At 48.4% G+C, this 23,293-nt stretch overlaps 1 protein-coding gene across 1 annotated transcript in view; it reads left to right on the top strand.

Annotated features, from left to right (window-relative positions):
- The window catches only part of LOC120040131 (TBC domain-containing protein kinase-like protein), a gene marked incomplete at its 5' end in the record, with an annotated part of 57,669 nt that overhangs the window by 5,596 nt on the left and 28,780 nt on the right, over positions 1 to 23,293 (top strand). Inside the window, 3 exons of the mRNA XM_038985375.1 lie at positions 28 to 64; positions 6,778 to 6,939; positions 22,830 to 23,011. Coding sequence (XP_038841303.1) covers positions 28 to 64; positions 6,778 to 6,939; positions 22,830 to 23,011 — 381 coding nt within the window. The remainder of the gene's footprint in view (positions 1 to 27; positions 65 to 6,777; positions 6,940 to 22,829; positions 23,012 to 23,293) is intronic.

Here is a 23,293-nt window from a genome sequence, read left to right as displayed (position 1 = left end):
CTACATCCTCTCTCTATCACCTTGCAGCTCTATGCCATTCCGTGGTTCCTCACCATGTTCACACGTAAGTTGACCTTCTTTATTATTATGAATGTGCTAGTGTGCATATTCTATAGGACTTGGCACGGTGTGGGGTCAGCAGCATTTGGAGCTCATAACAGAGCAGTTTGGAAAGGTCAAAGCCTCCAGTACGGTAAGGATTAGTTGCTTTTGACAGTAGTGTGACCTTTATAACCAACCCTATTAGATAATGTCTCTAGTCTACTGGGTTTACATTATACCACAGAAACTGCTGCCATGAAGGCTATTATATTCTTATCTATTCTACTCTTCTAGTCTACTCTGTTTATAATGCTCTACGTGCTATGCTGGTCTACGTGCTATGCTGGTCTATTACTTCTGTGGTAATATCTTCCTTTATACGGCCACGTAAAGAGTGGACATCCTTTATACGGCCACGTAGAGACTGGACGTCCTTTATACGGCCACGTAAAGAGTGGACGTCCTTTATACGGCCGCGTAGAGAGTGGACGTCCATTATACGGCCGCGTAGAGACTGGACGTCCTTTATACGGCCGCGTTAAAGAGTGGACGTCCTTTATACGGCCGCGTTAAAGAGTGGACGTCCTTTATACGGCCGCGTAGAGAGTGGACGTCCTTTATACGGCCGCGTAGAGAGTGGACGTCCTTTATACGGCCGCGTAAAGAGTGGACGTCCTTTATACGGCCACGTAAAGAGTGGACGTCCTTTATACGGCCGCGTAGAGAGTGGACGTCCTTTATACGGCCGCGTAGAGTGGACGTCCTTTATACGGCCGCGTAGAGAGTGGACGTCCTTTATACGGCCGCGTAGAGAGTGGACGTCCTTTATACGGCCGCGTAGAGAGTGGACGTCCTTTATACGGCCGCGTAGAGAGTGGACGTCCTTTATACGGCCGCGTAGAGAGTGGACGTCCTTTATACGGCCGCGTAGAGAGTGGACGTCCTTTATACGGCCGCGTAGAGAGTGGACGTCCTTTATACGGCCGCGTAGAGAGTGGACGTCCTTTATACGGCCGCGTAGAGAGTGGACGTCCTTTATACGGCCGCGTAGAGAGTGGACGTCCTTTATACGGCCGCGTAGAGAGTGGACGTCCTTTATACGGCCGCGTAGAGAGTGGACGTCCTTTATACGGCCGCGTAGAGAGTGGACGTCCTTTATACGGCCGCGTAGAGAGTGGACGTCCTTTATACGGCCGCGTAGAGAGTGGACGTCCTTTATACGGCCGCGTAGAGAGTGGACGTCCTTTATACGGCCGCGTAGAGACTGGACGTCCTTTATACGGCCGCGTAGAGAGTGGACATCGTTTTGGTCTACTGGCTGAATACCATTTGGAATTCAGCCAACAAGACAATCACATGATTGTGGCTAGTCGTTAACTGAAGTAGCCTCTGAAGGTATTATTTGCCTACTCAGGATGTACCGTTCTGTGTCATGCAGTAGGTGAACAGCGGGTGGCAGCATTATGCTTGATCCTATAGTCTTCATGGAATAGCAGACTGAAACAGTAGTGTTAGGGCATGTATTATAATACCTATTTCATATTACTTTCATCTCAGTTGGAGTTTGATGATAAGAAGAAGACACACAAAATCCAGTGTTTTTCCTATTTAATTTTGGAACATACAAAATACACTATTAGAATTCTGATCAGACACTTGGGCAGGGGCCAGAAAGACATACACACACTGGCCAGTTTATTAGGTACAGGGTCGGACCCCCCCTTTTCCTCCAGAACAGGCTGAATTCTTCAGGGCATTCTACAAGGTTTTGGAAACGTTCCACGGGGATGTTGGTCCATGATGACGCGATGCTATCACGCAGTTGCTGCAGATTGGACAGCGGTACGTTCATGCTGCGAACAGCCCAATCCATCTCATCCCAAAGATGATATATTGGGTTGAGGTTTGGGGACTGCGCAGGCCACTCAAGAAAACTGAACTCTGTTGTTTTTCCATTCAATTGTCCGGTGTTGGGGATCATGTGCCCACTAGATCCGCTTCTTCTTGTTTTTAGCTGATAGCGGTGGAGCCCGGTATGGTCGTCTGCTGCAATAGCCCATCCGTGACAAGGATTGACGAGTTGTTCGTTCCGAGATGCAGTTCTGCACACCACTGTTGTACTGCGTGGTTATTTGTCTGTTGGTGGCCTACCTGTTACCTTGTACGATTCTTCTCCTTCGACCTCTCTCATCAATGAGCTGTTCTCGCTGACTGGATGGTTTTTGTTTGTCGCACCATTCTCGGTAAATCCTAGACACTGTTGTGCGTGAAAAGCCCAGGAGGGCGACTATTTCTGAGATACTGGATCCGGCGCACCTAGCACCGTTGATCATAGCACGCTCAAAGTCTAACGTTCACTCGAACAGTAACTGAATGCCTGTCTGCCTGCTTAATAGCAGACCATGGCTACATGGCTCACCTACTGTAGGAGCGATTCATTTTGGTGAATGTGGTGGTGTACCTAATAAACTGAGTCTGTGTACAGTGCATTCGGAAAGCATTCAAACCACCTGACTTTTTCCACCTTTTGTTATGTTATAGCCTAAACAGAAATACCTTATTTGCATAAGTATTCAGATCCTTTGCTGTAAGACTTGAAATTGAGCTCCGGTGCACCCTGTTTCCATTGATCATCCTTGAGATGTTTCTACAACTTGATTGGAGTCCACCTGTGGTAAATTCAATTGATTGGACATGATTTGGAAAGGCACACACCTGTCTATATAAGGTCCCACAGTTGACAGTGCATGTCAGAGCAAAAACAAAGGCATGAGGTTGAAGGAATTGTCTGTAGAGCTCAGAGACAGGATTGTGTCAAGGCACAGATCTGGGGAAGGGTACCAAAAAATTTCTGCATCATTGAAGGTCCCCAAGAACACAGTGGCCTCCATCCAGTTTGGAACCACCAAGACTGTTCCTAGAGCTGGCCAAACTGAACAATTGGGGGAGAAGGGCCTTGGTCATTCTGACAGCGCTTCAGAGTTCCTCTGTGGAGATGGGAGAACCTTCCAGAAGGACAACCATCTCTGCAGGCCTTTATGATAGAGTGGCCAGACGGAAGCCACTCCTCAGTAAAAAGCACATGACAGACTGCTTTGAGTTTGCCAAAATGCACCTAAAAGACTCTGACCATGAGAAACAAGATTCTCTGGTCTGATGAAACCAAGATTGAACTCTTTGGCCTGAATGCCAAGCGTCACGTCTGGAGGAAACCTAGCACCATCGCTACGGTGAAGAGTGGTGGTGGCGGCATCATGCTGCGGGGATGTTTTTCAGCGGCAGGGACTGGGAGACTAGTCAGGATCGAGGGAAAGATGAACGGAGCAAAGTACAGAGAGATCCTTGATAAAAACCTGCTCCAGAGGGCTCAGGATCTCAGACTGAGGCGACCCTAAGCACACAGCCAAGACAACGCAGGAGTGGATTCGGGACAAGTCTCTGACAAGCCTGGACTTGAACCAGATCGAACATCTTTGGAGAGACCTGAAAATAGCTGTGCAGCGATGCTCCCTATCCAACCAGACAGAGCTTGAGAGGATCTGCAGAGAAGAATGGGAGAAACTCCCCAACTACAGGTGTGCCAAGCTTGTAGCGTCATACCCAAGAAGACTCAAGACTGTAATCACTGCCAAAGCTGCTTCAACACAGTACTGAATAAAGGGTCTGAATACTTATGTAATATTTACATTTTTTTTTTTTATACATTTGCAAAAATGTAATGGGGGTATTGTGTCTAGATTTGATGAGGGGAAAAAATGGTTTAATCCATTTTAGATTAAGGCTGTAACAAAATGTGTAAAAGATGAAGGGGTTTGAATACTTCCCAAATGCACTGTATGTTTTACATTCATTGTAAATCCTACAATGCACACACACACTTAAGAATTCTAAGAGATGCGCACACCCACACACACACTTGAGAATTCTCAAGCATGCACACCCACATACACGTACACACGGCTCCCAGGGGCTGTGAGTGTGAGGCCTGCCCTCCATCCTTCCCAAACCAGCGTGAGTCCCTCACCCCTCTCCTCCATCCTGCTAATGTTTTCTAGCCTCCATGACTGCTAATGCACCCAGCCGAGGAGAGTGTCGGAGGGCCATCTCCCTGTCTCCACACACACACACTCTGCCCGTCACTCACACCCACCGGCTGCTCAGTGGACTGTTAATGTGCTGAAGAGTCTCGGCTTAACTCCCAGTCTTACCACTCCCAGTCTTACCACTCTTCTCTACCACTCCTCTACCACTCCTCTCCATCCAGTCCTCCCACTATTCCTACCACTCCTCTCTACCACTCCTCTCCATCCAGTCCTCCCACTATTCCTACCACTCCTCTCTACCACTCCTCTCCATCCAGTCCTCCCACTATTCCTACCACTCCTCTCTACCACTCCTCTCCATCCAGTCCTCCCACTATTCCTACCACTCCTCTCTACCACTCCTCTCCATCCAGTCCTCCCATTATTCCTACCACTCCTCTCTACCACTCCTCTCCATCCAGTCCTCCCACCATTCCTACCACTCCTCTCTACCACTCCTCTCCATCCAGTCCTCCCACTATTCCTACCACTCCTCTCTACCACTCCTCTCCATCCAGTCCTCCCACCATTCCTACCACTCCTCTCTACCACTCCTCTCCATCCAGTCCTCCCACCATTCCTACCACTCCTCTCCATCCAGTCCTCCCACCATTCCTACCACTCCTCTCTACCACTCCTCTCCATCCAGTCCTCCCACCATTCCTACCACTCCTCTCTACCACTCCTCTCCATCCAGTCCTCCCACTATTCCTACCACTCCTCTCTACCACACCTCTCCATCTAGTCCTCCCACCATTCCTACCACTCCTCTCCATCCAGTCCTCCCACCATTCCTACCACTCCTCTCTACCACTCCTCTCCATCCAGTCCTCCCACTATTCCTACCACTCCTCTCTACCACTCCTCTCCATCCAGTCCTCCCACTATTCCTACCACTCCTCTCTACCACACCTCTCCATCCAGTCCTCCCACCATTCCTACCACTCCTCTCCATCCAGTCCTCCCACCATTCCTACCACTCCTCTCTACCACTCCTCTCCATCCAGTCCTCCCACTATTCCTACCACTCCTCTCTACCACTCCTCTCCATCCAGTCCTCCCACTATTCCTACCACTCCTCTCTACCACTCCTCTCCATCCAGTCCTCCCACTATTCCTACCACTCCTCTCTACCACTCCCCTCCATCCAGTCCTCCCACTATTCCTACCACTCCTCTCTACCACTCCTCTCCATCCAGTCCTTCCACCAGTCCTACCACTCCTCTCCATCCAGTCCTCTCACTCCTCTCCATCCAGTCCTCTCACTCCTCTCCATCCAGTCCTCCCACCATTCCTCCATCCAGTCCTCCCACTTCTCTTCCGGGTCCTCTCCATCCAGTCCTCCCACTTCTCTTCCGGGTCCTCTCCATCCAGTCCTCCCACTTCTCTTCCGGGTCCTCTCCATCCAGTCCTCCCACTTCTCTTCCGGGTCCTCTCCATCCAGTCCTCCCACTTCTCTTCCGGGTCCTCTCCATCCAGTCCTCCCACTTCTCTTCCGGGTCCTCTCCATCCAGTCCTCCCACTTCTCTTCCGGGTCCTCTCCATCCAGTCCTCCCACTTCTCTTCCGGGTCCTCTCCATCCAGTCCTCCCACTTCTCTTCCGGGTCCTCTCCATCCAGTCCTCCCACTTCTCTTCCGGGTCCTCTCCATCCAGTCCTCCCACTTCTCTTCCGGGTCCTCTCCATCCAGTCCTCCCACTTCTCTTCCGGGTCCTCTCCATCCAGTCCTCCCACTTCTCTTCCGGGTCCTCTCCATCCAGTCCTACCTCTCACACATACATCCTGCCTAGTATCCACTTCTAGGTACTGGTCATGACATTAACAGGCGGATGTTGTTTTGATCCAATGTACTGTATTTGTCAGAGCCTCTAAGGAACAGGTAGAGGACATTAGATTAGCTAAACGGAATAATGGAATAGAAATAAAGCGTGGGATGGTACAGGAAGCGGTTGTATTTGGCCTAACAGAACCAAGACCTGTACAGTAGGTTTCCCATTCCACACAGGTCAATGGCGAACAGCTCTGTGATGTCCTGCAGTATTAGTGCAGTATTAGTGTGTCCATCAGTCCTCCTCCATATATGGGCCTTCTTGGAAACTATTGGACAGCCAAACACTCAGTCCCCCTTCAGCCCATACTGTATACAGCCTTATGAAATGTTAAGTGTTAGAGTTTGAGAGAACCTGAAAAAGCACTTATAGCTGCAATGTTTTTACTTTTTCCCCTGCTACTAAGGTTGTACTTGCAATTACTATTTGTTAAATGAACCTTGTAATGCACTTTTCTGTTTCTGGTTAAGAGCATCTGCCAAATGGCTGAACTATAAATCATTATCTTCTTGTCTCCCTGGGTCCCCTCTTAACGATCCCTATATCCTTCTCCCTTTCCTCCTCTTTCTAAGCCCTCCTCGCCCTCCCTCCCTCCCAACTCTCCTCGCCCTCTCCTCGCCCTCCCTCCTCCTCGCCCTCCCTCCGCCTCTCCTTGCCCTCCCTCCCCCTCTACCCCTCTCCTCCCTCGCTCTCCCTTCTGCTTCTGCATGTCTTTAATGGGCTAGGTTGGTGTATTGTAAAAGCACTTTGTGACAACTGGTGATGTAGAAAAGGGTTTATAAATACATTTGCTTGATTGATGGATCTCCCCCTCTTCCTCTACAGACGTCTTCCCCTTACACAAGATCTTCCACCTGTGGGACACCCTGCTCCTGGGGAACAGCTCCTTCCCCTTCTGCATCGGCGTGGCCATCCTGCAGCAGCTCCGAGACCGCCTGCTGGCCAACGGCTTTAACGAGTGCATCCTGCTGTTCTCCGACCTGCCAGGTGAGAGAGGGGGAGGGAAGGTGAGCGGGAGAGAGGGAGGGGCAAGGACCGGTGGTGATAGGAAATCAATCCCTCTTTTAGGCTGCAATGGCTCCCTATTCCCTATAGAGTGCACTACTTTTGACTGGAGACCTTTTTATAATGCACTGGTTTTGATTGCAGGGAATCCAATCCCTATTTAGTGCAAAGTAGTCCACTATATAGGGAAAAGGCTGCCATTTTGGACACACTGTTAGTTTCCCTCCACTCCCCCATTGTTTGATTTGATTCATGTGTAATGAACAGGGCCAGTGCTGTACCTCCTGGGTGTGTAGATGTAGTTGTCTTTATTGATTTGTTGAATGCTAGATGTCCTGTTGGTCCTCCAGGAGTGCTGATGTGACTTACTGTAAGTGAAGTGGCACCATCTTCCAGGAACCACTTAATGAGTCCGCTTGAAACGGACCGCTTGTTTTTCTATTCAAACAGCCCTTCAAAAGCCCTCCAAAAATAAGAAGTGCGCCGTACGCACTCAGACACTGCAGGTTGGGGAACGATGACACTTAAGATAGTATTTTCTTTGTGAACTACTTCAGTAACGCTCTCCTTCCTTGCATCTGGGGCTCTGACTGTGCCTTTCTTTACTTTTAATGATGTCGTGGCTCCCCAAAGGGCTAATGTGTGTGACTGATGTTTTCTAGCCTAGTGAATGACATCCCTGTAGGGAGATGCTGTGAGGTCCTCTGCTGAGAGACACTCACGCCTTTGTGTTTTAGAAGCGTGTCACGCTGTGCTCGGCAGCTGTCGGAAGACTCGCCCGCTGAGAGGGTCATTTGGGAACGCGTAGACTGCTGGCCGCAGGATAACCACGTGGCGTCCAGCGCTCAAAATATTCCCGCCTCTGGTGTCGGCGAGGACATGACTCATCATCCTGATGGATCTCTGTCGAGGCACGGGGGTCTCGTCCATTTGGGCTCGGCGTCATTTATACTGATGGGACGATGATTGAGGCGAGTGTCAGGGTATTACCTGGAGCCTTCAGAGATGCCTTGTGGCGTTAATTCTGTCTAGGCCACAATGGCAGGATTACTCCCCAAAACAGACAGATAGGGGGAGAGTAAATACATGTTGCCATGGTAGTAGAGGCTAGGTAACCAAACTGTCTCGAGCATGCCACTATAGCACTGAAGCTTAACACCCAAATGTAGAGTTGTGTGTTGTAAAAAGCTGTCCTGGTGTGAAGTAAGTTCGTAGTCTAGCTGTGAAAAGAAAGGAAAATAACCTGAGAGGGGAAAAAAACGGCAAACTTACCGAATGAGTGACAGGATTTGATCTTTCTGTTTGGTCTTGTATCCATTACAGTAGATCAGTGTCCTCTGTTCAACCCTGATTTATGACCCATCTCAAGTGGCTGTGGATTTCAGTTTATGGGTCCTCATTTGGCCTCTCATTACGGAAGTGTGTATTGCTTTCTGAGTGTCTGTCAGCGAGGTAAAAAGTAATTTCGTGGGCACAAATTGTTCAGGGAGAATTTATTAACTGGGCTGCACGGTTCCTAAGCTTGTCTGTGAGTGTGGTGTGCAGTGTGTGAAACCGTCAGGTCTCAGGACATTAGGTACAAGGGTAGCATTCCTACAGAGCATGACCATACAGATTCACTTAAAGAGGAACACACACGCTGGCACTGGATCTTAGACGGGACTGTGCTTTAACCCTGTGAAGAAGCCCCGCCTCCCTCGCAATGCACTCTAGTCATTCTATTTCTATACTTCCTCCAACCCAACAGTTTTGAGATGCACTGGCATATGATAATGTCATGTTTGCTGATGTTGATGTGAGTTATGCAGTAGCATTTGGGGGACTGATAATCTTCTGTCTCTTCTTTCTATGCAAGGCTTCCCTACTGAGTTTATCCCAGCTTTGGGATTTTGGGTGGGTGGAGGAATTTCAGGAATAGACTTTGACGGGTCAGTTGGCAAGAACAAGTCGATTTTAATGCAAGTTTGAGAGTAGTAGTGGTTTGAGCCTCTACGCCACACAGGAATGAAGTTCTCTAACAACCCCTCCTCTTTATAGTCCCTCCCTCCCTCTCTCCTCACCCTCCCTCCCTCCCTCTCTCCTCGCCCGCCCTCTCGCCCCGCCCTCCCTCCCTCTCTCCTCGCCCTCTCTGCTCGCCCGCCCTCCCTCCCTCCCTCTCTCCTCTCCTCGCCCGCCCTCTCCCTCTCTCCTCGCCCGCCCTCTCTCCTCGCTCTCCCTCTCTCCTCGCCCTCCCTCCCTCCCTCTCTCCTCGCCCTCCCTCCCTCTCCCCTCGCCCTCCCTCCCTCCCTCGCCCTCTCTCCTCGACCTCTCTCCTTGACCCCCTCGCCCTCCTCGCCCTCCCTCCCTCCCTCACTCACTCCCTCTCTCTCCTCGCCCTCCCTCCCTCCCTCTCTCCTCGCCCTCCCTCCCTCTCTCCTCGCCCTCCCTCCCTCCCTCGCCCTCTCTCCTCGACCTCTCTCCTCCCTCCCTCTCCATCCTCGCCCTCCCTCCCTCTCTCCTCGCCCTCCCTCCCCCTCTCTCTACTACCTACCTCTCCCATCAGTCCCCCACTGCAAAGTATCAGCAAAGTGTCAGTGACAGAAAATCCAGGGGCCGGCAGCATCCATAATGAATGTATCTCACAGAGCTCTCAACGCCCGGGGGATATCTCAGTCAGTTTCCCTTAAACCCCATTGCCAAACTGAAACGGCGATTACCCCGTTTGGCTGAGAGGCGGGTGACATTAAAGTTTAAATAACAGTTGTGAGACGGCAGATGTTTTTATGCCAAAGGGGACGCTAGGGTACTCTTCCTCCGGATGGCTGACTGGCTGCTTCCAGTTGTTCTGTCTCTCTCTCTTTCTCTCTCTTATTTATTTATATGCTGCTACACTTCACTGTGTTTTATTGGTCCAGCAGGCACGTGAACAGCAAAAACAGGCGGAAGGAGAGGGCTCCTTATAAAGGTAAAATATGTTTGCCCTGGAGGAGTTCTCTCTCTGTGAGAGAGCACAGCTACCAGCTTCAGTATTACCACTGGTATCCCAACACCTGGGCCCATAGGACATCACTCACCAACCTTTAGATCTGTACTGACACTTCAAAACTAAGACCCATTCACACACACCTATTACCAGGAACAGCCCACTAAATGACTAGTTCTCTCCCTGTTGTAATAGGTGAGACTTGATACTAGGGCTAACGGTACCATGACACTTTGTTGTCACAAGGGGCTTTACAGGTATGAAGGGGTTAGTGGGTTCAGTGCTAGTTTGGTAACCTCCAGGGGTTTGGTTGCTGGTTCAACTCCCAGTTTTAGATTTAGTATGCTGGCATTGTAGCGCTCATCATTTAGTGTTGAGACGTGTGGTGCATATTAGGGCTGAAAACACTGAGCTCTCTCTCTCTCTGACCTGGAGGGTTTGTGTGTGTGTGTGAAGTTCACCTTCTGCCAACGGCCAAATCATCAATGCTGTCAGTACACAACTGTGTGTGTGGGAGGGAGTGTGGCTGTTCATGCTACTGTGTGTGTGTGTGTGTGTGTGTGTGGGAGGGAGGGAGTGTGGCTGTTCATGCTACTGTGTGTGTGTGTGTGTGTGTGTAGGAGGGAGTGTGGCTGTTCATGCTACTGTGTGTGTGTGTGTGTGGGAGGGAGTGTGGCTGTTCATACTACTGTGTGCCCCATTTCATAAAAAAACACACTCGCACACACACAGTGATTTGCGACACACACCTGCCTCTCTGTTTTCTCTCTCTGCCTCTGTCTGTCTGTCTGTCTGTCTGTCTGTCTGTCTGTCTGTCTGTCTGTCTGTCTGTCTGAAGTTAAGGGCTTTATTGGCATGGGGAAGTGTATGTTTACATCGCCAAAGCAAGTGAAATAGATAATAAACAAAAGTGAAATAAACAATAAAAACATTTACACTAAACATTACACTCACAAAAGTTCCAAAAGAATAAAGACATTTCCATTGTCATATTATGTGCAAATAGTTAAAGTACAAAAGGGAAATTAAATAAACATAAATATGGGTTGTATTTGCAATGGTGTTTGTTTTTCACTGGTTGCCCTTTTCTTGTGGCAACAGGTCACAAATATTGCTGCTGTGATGGCACACTGGTATTGCACCCAATAGATATGGGAGTTTATCAAAATTGAATTTGTTTTCGAGTTCTTTGTGGGTCTGTGTCTCTATGGTCATACATTTGGCAGGAGGTTAGGAAGTGCAGCTCAGTTTCCACCTCATTTTGTGGGCAGTGTGCACATGGCCTGTCTTCTCTTGAGAGCCAGGTCTGCCTACAGCACACATTCTCTATAGCACTATGCTCACTGAGTCTGTAATTAAATACAATTATTTAACCTTTATTTAACTAGGAAAGTCAGTTAAGAACAAATTCTTATTTACAGTGACGGCCTACGCCGTCAAAACCCGGACGACACTGGGCCAATTGTGGGTCGCCCTATGGGACTGCCAATCACGGCCGGTTGTGATACAACCTGGATTCGAACCAGGGTGTCTGTAGTGACGCCTCAAGCACTGAGATGCAGTGCCTTAGAACGCTGCGCCACTCGGGAGTCAAAGCTTTCCTTAAGTTTGGGTCAGTCACAGTGGTCAGGTATTCTGCAACTGTGTACTCTCTGTTTAGGGCCAAATAGCATTCTAGTTTGCTCTGTTTTTAATTCTTTCCAATGTGTCAAGTAATTATTTTCTCATGATTTGGTTGGGTCTAATTTTGTTGCTGTCCTGAGGCTCTGTGGGGTCTGTTTGTGTTTGTGAACAGAGCCCCAGGACCAGCTTGCTTTAGGATCGGACCCCTTTTTTCAATTTTTGCCCGAAATGACATACCCAAATCTAACTGCCTTTAGCTCAGGCCCTGAATATGCATTTTCTTGGTACCATTTTAAAGGAAACACTTTGAAGTTTGTAGAAATGTGAAAGGAATGTAAGAGAAATTAACACATTCAATCTGGTAAAAGATAATACAAAGAAAAAAAAAACTGTTCTTTTGTATTTTTTTGTACCATCATCTTTGAAATGCAAGAGAATCTATTATTCCAGCCCAGGTGCAATTTAGATATTGGCCACTAGATGAGAGCAGTGTATGTGCAAAGTTTATTCTGATCCAATTAACCATTGCATTTCTGTTCAAAATGTTGTATCAAGACTGCCCAAATGTGCCTAATTTGTTTATTAATAACTGTTCATGTTCAAAACTGCACTCTCCTCAAACAATAGCAGGGTATTCTTTCACTGTAATAGCTACTGTAAATTGGACAGTGCAGTTAGATTAACAAGAATTTAAGCTTTCTGCCAATATCAGATATGTCTTTGTCCTGGGAAACGTTCTTGTTACTTATAACCTCATGCTAATCGCATTCGCCTACGTTAGCTCAACCGTCCCGCAGAGGACCCACCAATCCTGAAGAGGTTTTAAGAGACTCTTCTCCAGGTTCATCTCTCTAGGTGATGGCTTTGTTTGGGAATCGCTTCCTTTTAGGTGGTTGTAGAATTTAACATCTCTTTTCTGGTTTTTGATAATTATCGGGTATCGGCCTAATTGTGCTCTGCATGCATTATTTGGTGTTTTACATTGTACACGGAGGATATTTTTGCAGACTTTCTGCATGCAGAGTCTCAATTTGGTGTTTGTAACATTTTGTGAATTCTTGGTTGGTGAGCGGACCCCAGACCTCACAACCATAAATGGCAATGGGTTCTATAACTGATTCAAGTATCTTTAGTCAGATCCTAATTGGTTTGTCGAATTTTATGTTCCTTTTGATGGCATAGAAGGCCCTTCTTGCCTTGTCTCAGATCGTTCACAGCTTTGTGGAAGTTACCTGTGGCGCTGATGTTTAGGCCGAGGTATGTATAGTGTTTTATGTGCTCTGGGGCAACGGGGTCCAGATGGAATTTGTATTTGTGGTCCTGGCGACTGGACCTTTTTTGGAACACCATTATTTTGGCCTTACTGAGATTTACTGTCCGCGCCCAGGTCTGGCAGAATCTGTGCAGAAGATCTAGGTGCTGCTGTAGGCACTCCTTGGTTGGTGACAGAAGCACCAGATCATCAGCAAACAGTAGACATTTGACTTCAGATTCTAGTAGGATGTGTTGCAGTCTGTTCTAGTGCCCTCACCAATTCGTTGATATATATGTTGAAGAGGGTGGGGCTTAAGCTGCATCTCTGTCTCATCCCACGGCCCTGTGGGAAGAAATGTGTTTTTTTGCCAATTTTAACCACACGCTTGTTGTTTGTGTACATGGATTTTATAATGTCGTATGTTTTTCCCCCAACACCACTTTCCATCAATTTGTATAGCAGACCCTCATGCCAAATTGAGTCGAAGGCTTTTTTGAAATCAACAAAGCATGAGAAGGCATTGCCTTTGTTTTGGTTTGTTTATTTGTCAATTAGGGTGTGCAGGGTGAATACGTGGTCTGTCGTACGATAATTTGGTAAAAAGCCAATTTGACATTTGCTCAGTACATTGTTTTCACTGAGGAAATGTACGAGTCGGCTGTTAACGATAATGCAGAGGATTTTCCCAAGGTTACTGTTGACGCATATCCCCCGGTAGTTATTGGGGTCAGATTTGTCTCCACTTTTGTGGATTTGGATGATCAGTCCTTGGTTCCAAATATTGGGGAAGATGCCGGAGCTGAGAATGATGTTAAGGAGTTTAAGTTCAGCCAATTGGAATGTGTGTTCTGTATATTTTATAAATTCATTGAGGATACCATCAACACCACAGGCCTTTTTGGGTTGGATGGTTTTTATTTTGTCCTGTAGTTAATTGAAGGTCATTGGAGTATCCAGTGGGTTCTGGTAGTCCTTTAATAGTTGATTCTAAGATTTGTATTTGATCATGTATATGTTTTTGCTGTTTGTTCTTTGTTATAGAGCCAAAATGATTGGAGAAGTGGTTTACCCATACATCTCCATTTTGGATAGGTAATTCTTCGTGTTGTTTGTTTAGTGTTTTCCAATTTTCCCAGAAGTGGCTAGTCTGGATTCTTCAATTACATTGGGCTGATTTCAGATGTTTTTCTGTAGTGTATTTCTGTATTGTTTTAGTGATTCATCATAGTGAAGGCATAGATTCTGGGTCTCTGTGTTTTTGGTTGGACAGGTTTCTCAATTTCTTTCTTAGTTTTTTTTATTCTTCATCAAATCATTTGTCATTGTTGTTCATTTTCTTCGGTTTTCTGTTAGACATTTTTAGATTTGATAGGGAAGCTGAGGTCAAATATACTGTTAAGATTTTCTACTGACAAGTTTACACCTGCACTATTACAGTGGAACGTTTTGTCCAGGAAGTTGTCTAAAAGGGATTGAATTTGTTTTTGCCTAATAGTTTTTTGGTAGGTTTCCACACTACATTCCTTCCATCTATAGCATTTCTTAATATTACGCAGTTCCTTTGGCTTTGATGCTTATGATTGAGTATTGCTCTGTTCAAGTAGACTGTGATTTTGCTGTGATCTGATAGGGGTGTCAGTGGGCTGACTGTGAATGCTCTGAGAGACTCTGGGTTGAGGTCAGTGATAAAGTAGTCTACAGTACTACTGCCAAGAGATGAGCTATAGGTGTACCTACCATAGGAGCCTACCATTGACTATGTACATACCCAGAGATGCAGGAGTTGTGACACGTTTTTGTTGGTTATGTTGTGCCTAGGGGAGCATATGGGGGAGGGAATGCTGTCCCCTGCAGGCAGGTGTTTGTCCCTCTGTGTGCTGAGGGTGTCAGGATCTTGTCCGGTTCTGGCATTTAGGTCGCCACAGACTAGTACATGTCCCTGGGCCTGGAAATGATTGATTTCCCCCTCCCGGATGGAGAAGCTGTCTTCATTAAAGTATGGGGATTTTAGTGGGGGGATATAGGTAGCACACAAGAGAACATTTTTCTCTGTTGAGATCATTTCCTTTTGAATTTCTAGCCAAATGTAAAGTGTTCCTGTTTTGATTAATTTAATAGAGTGAGTTAGGTCTGCTCTATACCAGATTAGCATACCCCCTGAGTCCCTTCCCTGTTTCACACCTGGTAGTTTGGTGGATGGGACTACCAGCTCTCTGTAACCTAGAGGGAAACCAGTGGGTCCGTCTCCTCTATACCATGGTTCTTGTAGGATGACAATGTATTTCCGATTTCTTTGAAGTCCAGGTTCCTGCTCTTTAGGCCAAAGGCAGATGACCTCAGGTCTTGGATATTCCAGAATGAGAGAGTGAAGGCTTTGTGTTCCATAAAGTGTCCAATGTTGTTGGTTGTGTGGTTTGGCCTTAGACCAGTAAGTGTGAGCAGGGCCTGCTGAGAATCTGGTACATTCCATTGGCTTGGGGTAGTGTAAGAGTGGGGGTTGGGCCTGTTGGCCTGCTCACGGCCTGGGTGTATGTATGACTTCCATGTTGAGGCCCTCTTTGCGGGAGTGGGGGGCAGGAGGGGCATAGGTCTGATCTGAGGGGGCCTAAATGGGGTGCTAAATGGGGTGTGGGCATGGTTGACTTGGGGGGGTGTTGATTGGTGGGGCTGTGGATGTGGCTGGTGGTGTTGTAGGTCCTCTTGGCGTGGGTCCTCTATGTGTAGGTCCGGGGGGGAGGCGGGGTCCCGCAGGTCTGGGAGAGTGTCTCGCTGGTCTGGGCGGGGTTTCTATTGATCTGTTGCTCCTGTGTGAAGTGTTGGGGCTGCGTTTGAGAGCGATGTCCTTTAGAGTCCGGGCGAAGATGGGCACTGCTGCCTTGTATAGGTGGACCTGGTCGTAAAGGCTGTTCTAGTCCAGGGTGGAGTGGTGGGCCAGGAAAACATTTGGTTTTGAGCCACAGTCACAGGAAATACTTGTGTTTACCGGCGGTATGGTAGCAGGGTGGAAGTCTTTTGGTGGTAGCAGGTTAGAGATAACCACTTGTGCGTTGGAGAAAGTAGAAGCTTTTTCAATCACCCTTTCCTGTTGTGCTCTCAGGTCGTTTGTGCCTGTGTGTATTATTATGTGGCTGGGTGACCCTAGTTGGTCCTCAGACAGAAGGTCTAGCGCGTGCTGGGTGTTTGGACACCAGAGTTTAGACACTGTGTTTGGGAAAAAGTTTATTTTCTTGTATGTTTCATGTTTGAATCCATAAGGAGTACAATCTGTGTCTTGTGCATGTCTTCAGTGGGTGTGGGGGGGTTGTCAGAAAGGCGATCAGAGTGGCTGATGGGGGTGCTCAGAGGGAGTGCGATCCCATAGACTTGGGGTTCTTCATTTGTCTGTCCTGCTGTGATTTCGACGCTATGGTCAGGGGTGGACTGTTCTGCTATGGTGTCGAGACTTTTGTCTGGTGCTGAGGTGGGCTGTTCTGCTGGCTTCTCTGTGGGGGTGGCCACCTCTCTAGTGGGTTGTTCTCTGTCACACGCCATCCCCTCACCCTCTCCTCCAGCATTCTGATCCTCTCCTCTAGTGCTCTGTTCTTCTCCTGTTTATGTTGTCTCACTACAGTCCAGAGTGCAGATATGTCTCTTTCCAGCTCTCCAGGTCTAGTTAAGGGGGTGTTGTTGTGCTGGGCTGTTGTCTGTGCTGACTTCTCTGCCTCTCTCTCTGTGTGTGTCTGTCAGGTTGTGAAGGATTGATATCCTCTTACCTGTGGAGCCCCAGGTTCCTTTTGTTTAATTGCATACTTGTGTTTTACCGGCTTGTAGCTACAAGAGATTCATGTGTACACCTCAAATAAAACCGTCTGTATTGCAGTAGGAACCAAAAACACACTACCTCTCCATCAGCATGCAGACAGGCAGCTTTGGTGTCCTTATACACATGCCTTACTACATACAAACCTGCTTTTCATGTGCAAGTTGTCATCGTCTGGCTCTCAGCCAAGTACTGTAAACTTCAGAGCAGCGTATTTCATTTATCTTTCATCAACTAGTCAATTACCCTGGCTGTTTTCTCTTCCCTCAGGTGACACTATTAATTGTATTTATTTAGTGCCTAGGCTGCCAAGCCAGTTCTGGTTATGACCTTTTACAGACCGCACTACGACGTCATGCCTCACAGTCACTATATATTTGACAGAAAGTTTATCTCTAACACACACACACACACACACACACACACACACACACACACACACACACACACACACACTGCCATGGAATGCGCTGGGGCTTGTTAAACCGGTTGTCAATCTCTCCTCGAGTATTAGGCTAGCCTCTGTTTAGCTGGAGGTGTGTGTGTGATTGCATGCAATATTCATGACCCTGGGCACTACAACATCATGCCTGACAGTCACCATGTAAGCCTGATAGATAATGTATTAAGCACTAGCTTTTTTGTGACCATAGATTCAAATATTGTAGATAGTTGAATGAAGGGGTATTTCAGACTGGTTAAAATGTTTGTAGTTGTTTATTTTTGTGATGGGGAAAGAAGCACCTCTCGGATTCTCTCTTGCTCTCGCTTTCTGTCTCTGAGCGTCGGAATAAAAGTTAAGTCAAGATTAAGTTACAAGCGAGCGGGCTCTTAAATGATCCGGACACGCTCTTCTCCTCTTTTCCCTCCATAAACGGTGAATGGTGCCAGGGTCATTAATTCTCACTGACAAGACTATTACAGTTAATACCAGAGGAGGACAGTTCCCAGAGTGCTTAGAGGGAGGTGGCGCATGCACACCGTCATAAGGTTCTCTCGGTCATGCAGATCGAGCCCAGATCTCTGTCTGAACGACGTCTCTCAAAGTAAAACTGGCAAGAGACACATTAAGGATGTGCCATATGCCTCTATTGGGCCCATCAAGTGACGCTCAGTCTCTGATCTCTGACCCGGATAGCTCTTCTCCTCCTCCGCCAAATCGTTTGGCAAACTGTTAAATAAAAGTCGCCCACCATGACAGCATGTCAAGATTAGGTGTTATCTTTTGTGTCATTCATTTCGGAGGCAAGATTAGAAGGCAGGAATTCGCTCCTGAAATTCAAAGATTGGGAGTTCAAATTGAATTGAATGAGGAACCAAAGCGAGGCAGGACTAAGCATGCTAAGTAAACCGAGGCAGGCACAGTAAGCTTGTTTTCGCCCTGCGAGCATTCTAGCACGCAACGTCTCAACGTGCTGATTTTGTCCCCTCTTTGTTCCTCTGTTAGTTCAACATGTTGCCTTTTTAAAACATTTGCCAGTGATTGTTGTCTCCTTCCCTCCGTTGTGTTTGATTGGGGCTGTGGCACTAGTCACTACCCGATCATTCAGAGTCACACCCATCTCCCACAGGGCCTTTGGCACAGACACATTTTAAAGGCACAATCTGCGATTTGTGTTTCAGCCTTAAACATAGCCAATAGAGTAGTACAGTCTCATATCTTGGGTTCTGGTAGGCCAATGGAGTAGTGCAGTCTCATATCGTGGGTTATGGTAGGCCAATGGGGTTAGTGCAGTCTCATATCTTGGGTTATGGTAGGCCAATGGAGTAGTGCAGTCTCATATCTTGGGTTATGGTAGGCCAATGGAGTAGTGCAGTCTCATATCTTGGGTTATGGTACGCCAATGGAGTAGTGCAGTCTCATATATTGGGTTATGGTAGGCCAGGGCAGGACAGTTGTACTTAGACGTGCATTAAGTTATATTCTTCATGAATCAAGGGGTATTTTATCAAAATGGCCATTGAATAGATGAGGCCATATCCCAGACTGCCTTTTTAATAGGGTTCCATATCCCCATTATCTAGCTAGCAGTTGCCAGAGTCCCTCCAGTCCAACGGTTGATTTGTGGCCCCGACTGTCAGAGCCCCCCTCATTCAATCAACCGCCACATAATCAACTGAATCTCTAACACACACACACACACACGCACACACACACACACACACACACTGCCATGGAATGCCCAGCTGCCTGTCAGTCGGTCTCCCTCTGTCTCTCCCTCTCTGTCTGTCTGTGTGCATGGTTGGCTGGAGAGGAATCTGACTACCAGTGTTTCACTGGAATGACCTCCTGTCTGTAACCATATATTTGTGAGGTCCTGTACACTGAGAGCATACCGCCCCTCTACCATAGTCTGTCCTGACAAACCCTCACCCCCCTTTCCTGGAATAAAGATCCATCTCATAATTGATTTTGTCTGTTGGTGGCAGGCCATGCCAAAAGCTCTCATTAGCCACACATTTCATTTGCACAGAAAAAGGGGGCAGTGAAATAGAGAACAAAATAAAGAATGGGAGGATTCTGAATTCCCAATTTGCCCCAAATCCTCGAGTGGTGTTCTCTAATCCCCCGCTCCGTACACGACGTGAGAAAGAGGGGCTCAGTGAGTGGCGTTCTCTAACCCCCCGCTCCGTACACGACGTGAGAAAGAGGGGCTCAGTGAGTGGCGTTCTCTAACCCCCCGCTCCGTACACGACGTGAGAAAGAGGGGCTCAGTGAGTGGCGTTCTCTAACCCCCGCTCCGTACACGACGTGAGAAAGAGGGGCTCAGTGAGTGGCGTTCTCTAATCCCCCGCTCCGTACACGACGTGAGAAAGAGGGGCTCAGTGAGTGGCGTTCTCTAACCCCCCGCTCCGTACACGATGTGAGAAAGAGGGGCTCAGTGAGTGGCGTTCTCTAACCCCCGCTCCGGACACGACGTGAGAAAGAGGGGCTCAGTGAGTGGCGTTCTCTAATCCCCCGCTCCGTACACGACGTGAGAAAGAGGGGCTCAGTGAGTGGCGTTCTCTAACCCCCCGCTCCGTACACGATGTGAGAAAGAGGGGCTCAGTGAGTGGCGTTCTCTAACCCCCCGCTCCGTACACGACGTGAGAAAGAGGGGCTCAGTGAGTGGTGTTCTCTAATCCCCCGCTCCGTACACGATGTGAGAAAGAGGGGCTCAGTGAGTGGCGTTCTCTAACCCCCCGCTCCGTACACGACGTGAGAAAGAGGGGCTCAGTGAGTGGCGTTCTCTAACCCCCCGCTCCGTACACGATGTGAGAAAGAGGGGCTCAGTGAGTGGCGTTCTCTAACCCCCCCGCTCCGTACACGACGTGAGAAAGAGGGGCTCAGTGAGTGGCGTTCTCTAACCCCCCGCTCCGTACACGACGTGAGAAAGAGGGGCTCAGTGAGTGGCGTTCTCTAACCCCCCGCTCCGTACACGACGTGAGAAAGAGGGGCTCAGTGAGTGGCGTTCTCTAACCCCCCGCTCCGTACACGACGTGAGAAAGAGGGGCTCAGTGAGTGGCGTTCTCTAATCCCCCGCTCCGTACACGATGTGAGAAAGAGGGGCTCAGTGAGTGGCGTTCTCTAATCCCCCGCTCCGTACACGACGTGAGAAAGAGGGGCTCAGTGAGTGGCGTTCTCTAACCCCCCGCTCCGTACACGACGTGAGAAAGAGGGGCTCAGTGAGTGGCGTTCTCTAATCCCCCGCTCCGTACACGATGTGAGAAAGAGGGGCTCAGTGAGTGGCGTTCTCTAACCCCCCGCTCCGTATACGATGTGAGAAAGAGGGGCTCAGTGAGTGGCGTTCTCTAATCCCCCGCTCCGTACACGACGTGAGAAAGAGGGGCTCAGTGAGTGGCGTTCTCTAACCCCCCGCTCCGTACACGATGTGAGAAAGAGGGGCTCAGTGAGTGGCGTTCTCTAACCCCCCGCTCCGTATACGATGTGAGAAAGAGGGGCTCAGTGAGTGGCGTTCTCTAACCCCCCGCTCCGTACACGACGTGAGAAAGAGGGGCTCAGTGAGCGGCGTTCTCTAACCCCCCGCTCCGTACACGACGTGAGAAAGAGGGGCTCAGTGAGTGGCGTTCTCTAATCCCCCGCTCCGTACACGACGTGAGAAAGAGGGGCTCAGTGAGTGGCGTTCTCTAACCCCCCGCTCCGTATACGATGTGAGAAAGAGGGGCTCAGTGAGTGGCGTTCTCTAATCCCCCGCTCCGTACACGATGTGAGAAAGAGGGGCTCAGTGAGTGGCGTTCTCTAATCCCCCGCTCCGTACACGATGTGAGAAAGAGGGGCTCAGTGAGTGGCGTTCTCTAACCCCCCGCTCCGTACACGATGTGAGAAAGAGGGGCTCAGTGAGTGGCGTTCTCTAATCCCCCGCTCCGTACACGATGTGAGAAAGAGGGGCTCAGTGAGTGGCGTTCTCTAACCCCCCGCTCCGTACACGATGTGAGAAAGAGGGGCTCAGTGAGTGGCGTTCTCTAACCCCCCGCTCCGTACACGATGTGAGAAAGAGGGGCTCAGTGAGTGGCGTTCTCTAATCCCCCGCTCCGTACACGATGTGAGAAAGAGGGGCTCAGTGAGTGGCGTTCTCTAACCCCCCGCTCCGTACACGATGTGAGAAAGAGGGGCTCAGTGAGTGGCGTTCTCTAATCCCCCGCTCCGTACACGACGTGAGAAAGAGGGGCTCAGTGAGTGGCGTTCTCTAACCCCCCGCTCCGTACACGACGTGAGAAAGAGGGGCTCAGTGAGTGGCGTTCTCTAACCCCCCGCTCCGTACACGACGTGAGAAAGAGGGGCTCAGTGAGTGGCGTTCTCTAACCCCCCGCTCCGTACACGACGTGAGAAAGAGGGGCTCAGTGAGTGGAGTTCTCTAACCCCCCGCTCCGTACACGATGCGAGAAAGAGGGGCTCAGTGAGTGGCGTTCTCTAACCCCCCGCTCCGTACACGATGTGAGAAAGAGGGGCTCAGTGAGTGGCGTTCTCTAATCCCCCGCTCCGTATACAACGTGAGAAAGAGGGGCTCAGTGAGTGGCGTTCTCTAATCCCCCGCTCCGTACACGATGTGAGAAAGAGGGACTCAGTGAGTGGATGAAGCACTAGGAGAATGCATTCAAAGTAACTTGACTATCTTTTCTCTCATCCTGATTTTGTGTTATGTTGTAGCCAAGAGATCTTGAAGTAAAGGAAGGGGTTTGTATGTCACAGCTAAGCTATAAGCCCCTGGCTTGCGCTTGGTCACACACACAGACAGCGCTGGTGCTCAGTCAAGGTGTTTCATGATGACTATTACAGATGATTTACAGATGATTTATTTATGGTATCTGCCTTCAAGGTCAAACTAGTAAAATTGTCAGGAAGTGAGTGAGCAGCTCACGTTTGCACTAAACCCTGGTGCTAATTTGCATAATATCCTCTGATTTTGTGCGGGGGGTGAGATGCTGCAGAAAATACATGGATAAAGGCGTGAAAGTTGTTTTAGGTGTCATTCACAAGTTCTGGAATTTGTGAAGTCATTCATTCATTTTCCCAGACACCCATTTTTATCACAGATTACACCACATAGTGAGGCACTCTCCGCTCAGGCCTTTCACACTTATTTAATTACCTACTCTGTTGTTTAATTAGACTTACTATGCTGTTTTACTTAGAGAACTGTCCATTGTTATATGTTAGTATTTTGCTGATACAGGCTTGTCTTGTGTGGGTGCGACTGCAGTATGTGACATCCTGTTGTCACAATCTGCAGGAATTTAGATGTGTGGAAACATGCAGGAAGGGACAGACAATGGTGGCAACGTCAGCTATCTCAATCTGCACAGACAAGCTAAATCAGCTTTTACACACCATGTTCCCTCCCTGTTTCCACCCATCTGCTAAACTGCCACGTAGGCAAATTAGGTTGTACTTTTTCTGTAAGAGGAGAGAGACAACTCTGTTCGTTGGGCTTTCCTAACGATGCACTGTTGAGTGGTTGTTATTGATTGCTTCATTTTTGCAAATCTGATAATAAAGTTATTTTGAAGAATACAGTCTCTCATTTTTGGTGAGAATTACCATGACACACTACCAAATACGAACTGCTTCAGCTCCCATCCTGATTTTAAAAAAGAAAGAAAGAAGTAATTAATTTTATGTGCTGCAATTCAGCTTTTATCTGCCAAGTACGGCCTACATGAATAAATAATTTCATGAGTAAATAATAAAAATCATGACCCCCTCTTATCTTTGTTTCCCTTCCTCCTTCCAGAGATTGACATTGAGCGCTGCGTCCGGGAATCCATCAACCTGTTCTGCTGGACTCCCAAGAGCGCCACTTACCGCCAGCACGGGCAGCCTCCCAAGGCCCAGGGAGACAGCAGCACCAACGGCTTCGGCAAGACGGCCAACTACTACTCCTCAGACTACCAGGACATGCCCAAGACGGACCTGGTGAGCGCTCCTCCATCATCACACACAACTCACACACAGATATGGACACATTCACTCACACACAGATATGGACACATTCACTCACACACAGATATGGACACATTCACTCACACACAGATATGGACACATTCACGCACCCACTTGTGTGTGTGTATATATGTACTCACTCACATTCACGCATGCCCAAACTCATACACCTCATACACACACACACACACACACACACACACACACACACACGTTGGTTTTACTATCCTAACCTGAACCTTAAACCTAACTTTG

This window comes from Salvelinus namaycush, unplaced genomic scaffold (genome assembly GCF_016432855.1).
Source record: "Salvelinus namaycush isolate Seneca unplaced genomic scaffold, SaNama_1.0 Scaffold326, whole genome shotgun sequence".
Lineage (NCBI taxonomy): Eukaryota > Metazoa > Chordata > Actinopteri > Salmoniformes > Salmonidae > Salvelinus > Salvelinus namaycush.
This window is presented reverse-complemented; position numbering and strand designations above follow the sequence as displayed.